General features: G+C 41.8%; 1 protein-coding gene across 1 annotated transcript in view; it reads left to right on the top strand.

The window, feature by feature from the left end:
• ALK (ALK receptor tyrosine kinase) overlaps positions 1-11,967 on the top strand; it is a 653,478-nt gene that overhangs the window by 473,818 nt on the left and 167,693 nt on the right. Inside the window, exon 5 of the mRNA XM_011370765.2 lies at positions 3,682-3,809. Coding sequence (XP_011369067.1) covers positions 3,682-3,809 — 128 coding nt within the window. The remainder of the gene's footprint in view (positions 1-3,681; positions 3,810-11,967) is intronic.

The raw sequence follows: 11,967 nt of genomic DNA, 5'->3' as shown, positions 1-11,967 counted from the left end.
GCAATTTGTAAGAGAAGCATAGGCATCAGATCAACAGGGGACCTTGGAGAACTTTAAATCCAATATCCACATTTTGCTGATGAAGCAATAAATCTCTAGGAGGTGCAGGGACTTGCCCTAGCCCATGCAAATCAGGACCAGAATCTGCGACTCACTCCCAAACAAGCAGTCTTGGTACATACTACTTCCAGCCTCCAGGTCAGAAATGAACCTTGATATTTACAAACCAACTCTCCTGCCTTTTTGATGGACTCTAATTTATTCATTGTGATGAAGCCACCAGCGAAAATGTGTGGTTAGTTTTTTTCCTCGGCAAATTCATGCAAAGTTGAAGACACTTTCTCTGGCTAAGAATACAATCGATGAGAAAACATCCCAAATTTCAGGCATTCGGCGTAAAGTGCGTTGTTCAATGTCATTGGGCAAATGAGAGACAGAGCCAGAACTGGAAGTGGAAAGTTTCTAAGGGACACCTGGAAGATAATGGATGGTGACAGTTTGTCCATACAGTCTTCTGGCTTCACAAAGTCCAGATGGATGTCCCACACTGTCAGATTGATTGATTGAAGCACCATTGCTAAAATGTTCTCAAATCCCCAGCACATGGATATGACTACACATTTGTTTCTAGGAGACTCTAGGTCAGAACATAACCTTCTCCCTTGCAAGCACTAGCAGAGTTGCCACCAGCTAAAGAGGAAAACAAGACCCTAATGAGCAAGTTTCGTGACCACTGGGATGTAAGAAGAGAGAGCATGGGTTTGTTTTTCATTGGGTTTTTGGCTGTCTCTTAAACAAATCTGACCCCAGGTATAAGCTTGCCCTTTTCTGGTCCCAACTTCCCTGGTTATGAAATACATGTTTGGCAACTGCTCTGAAAGTTATTAAAGTTGCAGCAGTAAACTATGGGAGGCCAGAGAGTTTCAGACAAAAGTTATTGCATCAGTAACTCAGAAACTAATTCCTAAATCTCTTGACACATTTATCCAGAAGGCTAATGCCAATATAGAAATGGAAATCATTGTCAAGGGCCACTGTGTACCTGGAATTAAAATCCATCATACCTCAGAGCAGAGAGCTATGTTTTGGCAGGATATGAATAGTCATGCCTTTCACTATCATCTTTCCTCAAAAATAAGGTCCTTTATTTTTCAGGAGAACAAGAAAAATTCTGCTTTCTTTTTTTTTCTTAAGAACCCCTCGTTTATATTTTCTTTTCAAATATTTCTTTCTTTGACAGTTCTACATTTAAGCCAAAAGGCCTCCTTGTCCTTATTCAATTGCACTGGTTTTATTTTGAATAGAAAACCTGCTGGGTACAGTAACAGAACAATCTTTACAACAGCAATAATCCCTTCTATAGCATCTATTGTGGGGAAACTTAATATACTTTTATTAAATGGCTAAAGCATTGGCTCCAGTGATCTGAAGTAACTACAGAAGAGCATAGGAAGGCAATAAAACTACCTCCTTCACTCAGCAGACTCCCACTGCATGCCCAGCAACATGGCTGGGACCAGAGACTCAAAATTCCCAAGAAAGCCCCGCTGAAAGACCATTGATTGCCTTAGGCATCACCTTCATCCCCAAAAGTCAGCAAAGCTGAAAAGACTTGAGGAGCTCCAGTGTTGCAACCAGATGGAGGAATGGGTCCTCTGACTCAGTGTTGGAAAATTAACAACAAGCCTCAGAGTTTTAAATGTACGTGCACTTTGACTTGGGTTCTAAGAATTTGTTCTAAAGGTTAGTTTCAGCATGATCATAAAGAGGAAAAATCAGGAGAATGCACAAATCATTAAAAAATGCAACCATTGGACTGATCATGTAATCTATATTTATTGTCTCATAATAGTAAAACATACTATTGACTGGCAAAGTGCAGTCGCAGACCGCATATGCGGTACAGGCTTATTTATGTAGAATCACAGCTGAAAGGCTGTTCACTGAGGTGTTGACCATGGTTATCTCTGAATAATGAGCTTCTGGGTGACGTTTATTTTTTTTTTTTTACCAACTTTTCTGAGTCGTTGGATTTTTAACATTTTTTATAATGAGCATCACTTTATACTTGAGGGTGCTTTAAATTTTTTTAAAACAGAAAGCTATTCTTTTCCTAAATTCCTTAGCGGTTACACTGCCATACCCAATCCCAGCCTACAAGACAGTATGATACCTTGTGATGCGTTCACGCTGCTCACGCATGGATACCAGTCCCTCTTTGTTCTCAGGGATGAGTTCCAAGCGGGTGCCTGAAGTCATGAATAGTACTGAACCTTATATATATTATGCTTTTTCTTACACATACATACTTATGGTAAAGTTTAGTTTATAAGTTAGGCACAGTAAGAGATTAACAACAACTACTAATAAAAGAGAACAATTATAACCATATACTGTAATATAAGTTATGTGGATGGCTTTGGGGCCATTATTAAGTAAAATAAGGGTGGCTTGAAAACATGCACTGTGATACCATGACAGTCAGCCTGATAACCCAGAGGGCTGCTAAGTGTCTAAGGGGTGGGTAGTGTATACAGCTAGGATAGGCTTCACACAGGGACGATTCACATCCTGGGCGGACAGAGCAGGACTGTGCAAGACTTCATCACGCTCTTCAGAAAAACGTGCAATTTAAAACTTATGAATTGTTTATTTCGGGAATTTTCCATTTACTATGAGTAACTGAAAAGGCAGAATGCAAAACTGCGGATGGGGGAAATACAGTGTACATATATCAAAACTCATCAATGTATACACTTAAAGTCATCAGACTGTGCCCTTTTAGTATGTGCAATCTATTCAACATCAATTATACCTCAATAAAATTCTTTAAAAGGGAGAAAAATATGAAATAATCCATTGTAATTTCCATTCTTCATACAAAATTGTCAAAATAACTATATACTTTTAAAATCCTGAATCAATGTTGGAAAGTAAATTTGATGTTCCACTCAGTGACAGGAGGCTATTCCAAGAGGTTAATAGCCTGAGCGAGGTGTAAAATGTTCATTTAGCTTATTCTCTGTTCTCCCACGGTGTCAGCGTCCTTGATTACAGATGGATACAGAGCTGCTGTTGTCTTTTTCTGTTTTGCACCTTTTTGCAGAGTTCACGTCAATCTTAGATATCTTTTACCCCAAACGCATGCTTCAGAGCACTTGAATTTTCCTGTAGTAACTAAATAGCCTTTGCTACTTTTCCTTAAGTAACTATATAGCAAACTGAGGATTCTGAGACTCTAGGATCAGATAAAACTCTGAAAACCAAGCATTCTTTCCAGAGATAATTATAAATAGATAATTGTTTTGAAAACTATTCCTTCACTCTGCTGCCAGGTTTTCTCAAGTATATATATTCTTTTCCTGTAAGACTAACTACTGAAATAGTTCAAAGGTTAGTAATTGCTGAAAGAGAATATGACACACACACACACACACACACACACACACACACAACCCACCAGTGGCCACAGTGGGTTTGAGAATTGGGTCTCTTAATGAGCTGGACGAGGAAACAAATGTTTCTGTGCTGCTCTCAGGGTCACTGTCCTCAGAGCCACTGAGTGTTTCATCCCTTGAAGAATGTGGGCCCTGAAGCCACTGCAGGAGCAGGCCCTCTCTGCAGGTTAAGCCTGCTTCTCATCACTGTTTTTCTATGTTTTTTTTTTTCCGATGCAACCAGTTGGACAGTGCTAGAGGGAAGAATTGGGCGCCCAGAGAACCCGTTTCGAGTGGCCTTGGAATATATCTCAAGTGGAAACCGAAGCTTATCTGCAGTGGACTTCTTTGCCCTGAAGAACTGCAGTGAAGGTATTGAATCTGGTTTTCCCCTTCTCTCCTTAATAGCTTGTTGTCTCAAGTGTGTCAGTAACCTGCTGCCACGATCAGCTGGGAATGTGCACTCTTCTCTAGCAAAGTCTGCAGTGCGTAGGGGCTTATTCTGAACATGATCTAGTGCTTCATAGCCCAGCTAACCAATTTTCAAAGACTGAGTATAACCTTACATCTGCTTAACTTAAAACTTTATCAAATAGAATATAGTCTTTATTAGATAATATATTAGCTTAAATTTTCTGGCTGCCAAATGATTTCAGATATGTTTTGTTGTTGTTGTTGTTATTGTTTTTATTGTGGAAAATTTTAAATGTATACAAATAAATAGAGTCACGCAATGAACACTCATGTGCCCTCAACCCAGTCTCAGGAATTATTAACATTCTACCATTTTTGTTTCACTTATATCTCTTCCTGGTCCTTACTCCCCCAACTTGATGATGGTTATTATACTTTGTTTTTCCTGAGGCAGAATTTACAGCTAAGCATTTGTAATGATTTGGTTTATTTGATTTGGCTATTATTAAGGGACAGCATGGGAAATGGTTATATGTCAGATTTTTCACTTATTTTGTAAAGAACGTTAGAGCATGGTCCACTGTGTCATCGAATTCCTTTTGCATAACTCACATTGTGAATTTATTTCAAGAGACGACATCTCTCTCCTGAATCATAATTTGTCGATTTTTTTTCTTTTTGCCTTTGTTGCCAGAAAACTGGACTAAATGCAATACTCCATCATAGTAATTATATCTGTGTAGTCTTTGGATAAGCTTATTCCCTCTCCTTCTACAGAGTTTTTAATCTTCTCTTTTCAAAATCATTTATGTATCTTTTCTTAAAGATTGTCTCAATCCTGACTGGTAAGCAGGATGAAATAGATCATCAATAGATATATGAGATTGATCTTCCCTTGACTTTTCAGAAAACCTAGGGTCGTAATCATAAACATCCCGTATTGTTGTCCACATGTAAAGGGTATAGGAGACAAGTCTAGGAGAATCTTCAGGAAGAAGTTGCTTTCGTTATTGCTATTCTCCTGCTGTGCCTGCCTCTTCCCAGAGGTTCACTGGGGAGAGAGCTCTCACCTGTGCCTTAGAGCCTGTAGTTTGAGAGGCCCAAGAATGAAGTGTGGACAGGAAAGAAGGCTGTGGCACTCTCAACCTGAATTCTCTATATAGGCTGTTCATGAACAACCACGACGGCCAATAACACATAACCATCTGTTGCACAGAGAGGCCTCGTTTTGAATCTTGGAGCTGCTGTACAAAAGGGACTCCCTTAGGTAGGGAGCTCCACTGACCACCCAGCTCCTTATGTTCCTGTGGCCCTTCATTTATTGCTGGCCCTGCAAGAACTTTCACAAAGTACTTATTTTTCTTTAATCAAAACTAGTTTATGTGTGGGACAAAAAAAAAAAATCACCATAATGTGATAGATTGAACTGCAGTTCAAGTTGAAAAGGTGAGTAACCTGTGATGTGAGGCAATGTACAAGAAATATGTGGTTTGGAAGAAAGCCAGGAGCTCGCACAAATGTTTCCATGCTCACGAACTTGGGGATTTGTGAACGTCTCTGGACATCATCAGTCCTTGCAAATGTCAACGGTCTGTGTACTGTCCAAAAGAAGCCATGTGTTGAAATGGAGCTAGTAAACAGGGATGTGACAGGGAGAAGGTATCAGTTCCCAGAATTGCGCTAATCTCATTTGAGCAACATCAGGAGAAGAAAAAAAGACCACAAATCTCCAGATATCAGGCCCAGCACAGTTACTTCTACAAAAAGTCTTTGTCCCTTTGATCAAGGATCTCAACCAGTTGTACAGATTTTTTTCTTTCTGACCCCTACGACTCCCTTTCACTTGCAAAATTCTTCCTCTGTAGCTCGTTGCATTTGTACTTAGTCAGTTGCAGAATGTAAAAGACCTGTTTCTTGTCTGCTTCTCTACTCTTGTGAAACCAAGAAAGTTGACCTCTCTAACTTCTCTAATGATCCAGAAGGTATTTCTTCTGGCAGGACACTTTCTTAGCAGAGAGAGAAAAGAAGTCTGCCTCTGATTTCCTAGGGAAGGTGCATTGGCTAAGAGACCTACGAAGATTCTCATGGCTCAGCTACCTTTCTTCAGAGGCTCTAAGTCCAAGAACAGATGGTCTCTGTGGGAAGCAGATGTTCTCTGCACTCCTCTGTCTTGGACTCCTGTGGCCACCTAGGGGTGTGATAGAATCACTGTGGATATGTAAGGCAGAAAGCAGAGGAAAGCAAAGTGATCCCACTGTTCCCTGAGAATCTCTAACTCATCCCCCCATAGCAGAACAAATTCAAGTGCACATCAGTTGGTTATGGACAAGTTGAAAACATAAGAAGCATGCTAAAGCTGTGCTCTCTATTTAAGCTATGCTCACTCTTTAAGTTATTTTGGAGGTATACTCAAGGCCTATTTGATGTAGACAAATCTACATTTTCTGTGGTCATTGCTTTGGTTAGGTCATGAAGGGGAAGAGATAAAGGGAGAGAAGGGTATTTTTGAGAAGGGTAAAGAGGGCTGGTGAAATGCTAACCAGGGTTGTAGGTAGGTCTACAGGATGTCTGATCTATTTTCTGACCGTAACTTGGTCCCCTTCTATGGGGCATAGACAGAGCATGAGGGGAGATGCATCAGTAGAACTCCGCAGCTCTTCCTTGTCCCACATGAAGAGAGGCACCATTTAAATTAATCCAGGGAAGCCTTACAGGGGACGTTGGAGCAATTCTCCCTGCAAAGGAGGTGCCATCTATCTGTGGATATCATCAGAGCAGAGGCCATGCCTCTTACCTCATAGGCTCCTGGCAGCCTGGCCCAAACTGGGCATTTCTGTTCCAACGGCAAGCAAGGTCCCAGCAGGATTTTCTGTCTATACTATAAAATGTAGGTTACCATGGCATTCTGTCTTGGGGCTGCCAGCAGAAACGTCTCTGTGTAGCAGACTCATCTATCCATGCATTCACTTATTCATTCTACAGACACCAAGCAAATACTAAGCTGAATGCATTCTGACACTGATATAAACACGCTGCTTCTATCTTAGGACTGAGTTTTGGTGCGGTGGCTTTAAGATCTCCACACTACTCTGGGCAGAAACTGCTCCCCAAAGGGCATCCCTGACTTACATTAATTTGCACCAGAGCTATTGAATAGGTGCTCAATTTATAGAGATGTCTTCCTCCAAACAAGTGCCAATGTGCCTTTCTCAGAAAGACCACAGAGTGAGCACTGAACCAGCAATCAGGGGATTTAAGTCCCCTTTCCACCTCTTATTTGCCTTAACCAGCCAACTCTTCAGTTCAGAAGGGACATTAAAGGTCTCCTCCAGAATTGGCACATTGTTTTTTAATTTAAAATAGGGATAACAGTATGTCAGTGGCTGTCCCAAAATTTACCTTAATCATGAGAGTCAAATGAGAAGGCAGCTGTGGAGGCGTGTTGTGGATGATGCCCTGAGCTACCTGGCCTCTCTGGGGCCTCACCTGGCCTGAAACCTTTAAAAACAAAACTGTTCCCTCCATGCCACTCAGTTTCTCATAAAGAAAATACTATTCACAACAATAAATACACTTTTCTGATGCCTCCTGCAAAGCTTTGCGATGTTAATGATAACCGAAATCCAAGGGGATGATGGGAGCCACAGCACTGCCAACCTGAGACTGACAGGAAGGTGGCCCCACGTGGGTTGGCAAGGGACCGAACCAGCTATGCAGTTGTGGGATCTCTTGCCTGGAAATGAAAGCCAGTGAGAAACCATAGCCACAGTCTAGTGTCCTCGTTTAGTTCTCATTGTGTCCTCCGGGTGGAAAGTGAACCTCGTTTCCAAAACACTCCCCTTCTTAACTCTCTCCAAAACTTTCTTTCCATAATTTATCTGTGGACCGTACTGTTTAGAAGATAAGCATTAAAATGACGATTTCATCTGGCTGCTGAGATCTACTCACACCTCCCCCACAGCGTGCCTTTGTTCTAGCCGTGCTGCCTGAAGAGTGCTCTCCCTGCGACTTTCATTCTCTTTCAAAGTCCTGCACTTCTTATAAACCTCGGCTCAAATACTATCTCCTCCAAGAGTCTCAGCTCAGAATTGTTTCCATATATTTCTGTTTCAGAACAGCCTACTTCTTTCCAGAGTTATTTATGTGTATCACTCAATAGATGCTCAATTCTAGAATCGAAGACTTTTTTTTTAACCTCTGTATCTCTGTGAGATGCTTTTCTCATGGTAAGCACTGAATAAAGGTATTCTTGTTACGATGTAGGAGAGAGAGCACAGTCTTCGGAATCATGATGAATGTGGAACAATCCCAGCTCCAACACTTACTACACTTTTGAGCTCATAAAAGTTTTTTAAAATTTATGAGTTTTGACCTTCTCATCAGTAGATGGGGCTAATAATGCATAATTATAGAGCCGTGGAGGAATTAAAACTGATATTATGTGTAGAGCCCCTAACACAGTGCTTGGCACAATAAATACTATCACCTTCTCTCTCCCACATCCCCTGACTGAGCTGAATGTCCTCATTCGGGAACCAAGGCTGAATAATTCTGCACAGTTACCCCCAGACGTGCGTATAGGTTCACACCCACTTTTTACTTTTCCTGGGCCTTATTTGAACCATTGAGCCGATGGAAAGTTTATCCCGTTTTCAGCAGAGACTCTGACGCCCAGACCTACATTCTGATTCTGAAAGCAGCTGCTTCCCTTCTGTCTCCCTCACAATCTGTGCTTTTATCTCTAATAAAGTCCTCTTTTCCCTTTGTGTCAGAGTGCACAGAATCCATTGTAACATGCAAAGGAGTAGAACTTTATAATCCTGTGGGATAGTTGGAGGCCAGAGAAGAACCTAGGAGTCCTTTGACCTGCTTATCACACAGACCGAGCACAGGGTCTCAAACAGCCAGGCCCCTTGCTGGTAGAACAAGGAAAAGATTTTGCCAGTTCTTCCTTTCCCTATTGATGTATAGCTGCTGTTGGCAGACTTCTTTACTTCGGAATGGCTTATTCATAATCACTAATAAAGCCAATTAAAAATACTCTGCAAAGTGCTTAGGCACAATGATTGCCTGGATGACTATTTTAAATATTCAACTGTTGGAAATTGCCCGGACATGGGGCAGACACAAAAGGTTTTTAAGTATAAATAAACAAGAAACCAGTGTGCTGAGGTCATTGTACTTCCAGAAGAAAATTACTTTCAAATTATGACTACATGAAAGAAATAATTGAAAAGATTAATCGCACTAAAATAATTGGTCTATTTTACAAGTAATTTGGAGCAATATTCAGTCATTGACATCAGTGTCTAGTGGTAAAATAGTAATGAATTTCATTCTGTAATGTATTTATTTTATTAATAGTATTAAGTGGTATTGTTACTGCTTATAAATATTTCATAACTTTTAATTCATTAAAATGTTTAAAGAATTTTCAAAAATATTTATTAGTTTTAAATCATCCTTAGTATTCAATGTGACTGCAACTCTGCCTGGATAATTTTAAAAATTGTTTTTTTGGGTAATGGGAGTCTCTTTGAATGTGTAGGATTAAACCCCAGTTATTAATGAGACCAGCACGCCAGCGGGTGATGAATGAAGGGCTTGGCGAAGCTGTGTTCCCTCTCCAGGTCTCTAAGGACCCTCTATAGAGGGACATTCCTTTAAATCTATGGCTATAAGGAGAACAAGGTGGACCCAGATAAATGAACTCCAAAGATGATAAGAGAAATGTCAGTTTAGACATTGGTTTCACCACCTCTCCCACACCCTCTCCATCTTTCTGAAACAGCTAACTGCAGAATTCATACATTCCAACCTCACCTCTTCTCTCTGTTTCTTTCATTCTTTGATAGAGGCCATAATGAGTGCAATGGGCAAAAAGATGCAACAGGAAGAAGAGCAAGAGACACTGCATCATGAACAGTGGAAAGAGAATAGGATTTGGATAAGAAAAACATAGATTTGAATCCTGAGTTACGTAGGTGCTGTGTGTCCATTACATCCTGTAGTACTAGATAATTCTCATGTGATAATTCTCAAGCTCTCAGGGGGTCCGCAGAGCTTCAAATGCATAATGTGTGCACCCTGTGTGACACAGTGCCTGCAGCCTAGTAGGAAATCAGAGTTAGTTCTGCCCCTCCCTAACTCAGAGAGCATCCCACGGTAGTGCTGGCCCACTAGCCTTGGCAACTTTTAATTAATCATGGTACAAACAATCATTACAAGTCATCAAGAAACACAGGATTAACAGTGAATTGCACAACTCGGGGGCTTGATGAAGTCTAAGGACTCCCTGGAGGAGAGAGGGGATGACTCCACTCTCAATGCTGTGCCCTGCAGGCCTGACATCAGTCTTGCCGCACAGCCTCCAGAACCTTGTCCACACAGGAACTGGCTGAAGGCCTTTGGCTGTGGGCAAATTGGGAGGGGCCAGGATCCAGCAAGTAGGTTGGGATAAAGTGGGGCCAGTGCTCCTCACACTTGGACACTTAGATATCAAGGATGTGTAGTGGTGTTCTGAGCATGTGCAAAACCACCAAATCAACACGGTACATCTTTCCAGAGCTTCAGTTTTACCAAAAGATTGGAGTGGAGAGACATTTTTATATTAAAACTAGTATGGCTATATATTGGGCTCCAATGCAAACTACACACAAATTTTAAGATAAAACATGGGTTTTAAAGACCTTTCCTATTCATCATAGTTCCTGAGAGGTGACTTCATCCTTTTCTGCAATTTGGGTCACATCCGAGACGATGTTGGTGAGGCACTCCTCCTAGGGAACAGAGGGCTATGCATAAGAGAATAAGGTACAGCCAGGGCTAGAATTGGCTGCTGGAAGGCTGGAGCCAAAGGGCAGGTGTCCTCTCCTTATCAGTGATAGGAGGCGGGATCCCAAAGTGACACCAGAGACCAGGAGTGGGGTCCTAACCCACCAAATCAGGCAGAAAAGGGCTCGGTTCCTAAAATTGAAGTAGGAAGTCAGGGCCAGACTAACCAAATATTACATTTTAAAGTCCTCTGTGCATTGACCTAAAGCTTCTTAAATTTCCCAAAGGACGGAACTGATCTCTTTGTTTTATTTTGTTTTCTTTTGCTTGAATGGAGTCACACGGTGGGGCATTAAACTTTTATCGGAAGATCTGGGAGACATTTTACTTCCTCTCTGCCCAGAGCCTTGGACAGAGCTCCTCACACCAGGGGCTGCGAGAACCAAACATCAAAGCCCTCTGGAGGGGAGGACTGTGAGCAGGGGCGGAGGGAGCCGTTTGCGAGCTGGCGGGCGTGGACGGAGAGCACAAGGGCATGCACTGCTGAGGTGCAATGCTTTTTCTCTTTTACTCGTGATTATTTTGAAGTTTTTGGCGTTCTCTGTCTTCGAGTTACTCTGCAAGCAGTGTTTTTGGAGTTTTAGTTTGCCTCTCTAGTTGTGATTTGTTTGGGGAGGAAACACTGGGAGACACTTGCTCAGCAGCTGCCCAGAAGGCCCCGCAATCCACAGCTCGCAAACCACAGGGCCCGTGGTCTCTGTGCCCCCTTCTTTCCTCTACTCCAACATTTTGCAATTCTCTGAGCAGCATTTGGGTGGATGTACAGTCTTTTGGATTTTGCCGCTTCTGCTCTTTCATTTAGCTCTTAGCCAGCATTCTCTGTCTATAGAACGCTTAACAAACATTGACTAATTATCCTTCATTAATCATTTATGCAACTGGTAGACCAGGGTCTTATCATTTCCTTCAAGAACAGGGGTGTAATATCCTGTGTGGGTCCCAAGTCTCATGCAGTGGGGAGGTGATGAGGCCATCATGGCAGCACTGAGATCGTCCCAAGCTCATGGGGGAGTGGGCCGGAAGGTGGGCATGGGCTCTGTGAGGCTACATCCTCACTAGGATGCCTTTAATGAACAGGAAGGAGGAGCCACGTTGCTGGCCAGTGGCAGCTGAGAGGCAATAAACTTTAATTAGAGGCTTCTTCCTGGAAATTCACATGGACATAATAAGTCTGTTGTTTTAAAAGGCCCAGAGAGGTTTGAATGCCTCAACTTTCTTTTGCTATTATAAGCCGATCCTTTCAATCATCTGTGAAATGTACGTATAATGAAAATAAGCTCTG

Source organism: Pteropus vampyrus, unplaced genomic scaffold (assembly GCF_000151845.1).
Source record: "Pteropus vampyrus isolate Shadow unplaced genomic scaffold, Pvam_2.0 Scaffold173, whole genome shotgun sequence".
Lineage (NCBI taxonomy): Eukaryota > Metazoa > Chordata > Mammalia > Chiroptera > Pteropodidae > Pteropus > Pteropus vampyrus.
The sequence above is the reverse complement of the archived record's forward strand: the minus strand, read 5'-3'. Positions and strand labels throughout refer to the sequence as shown.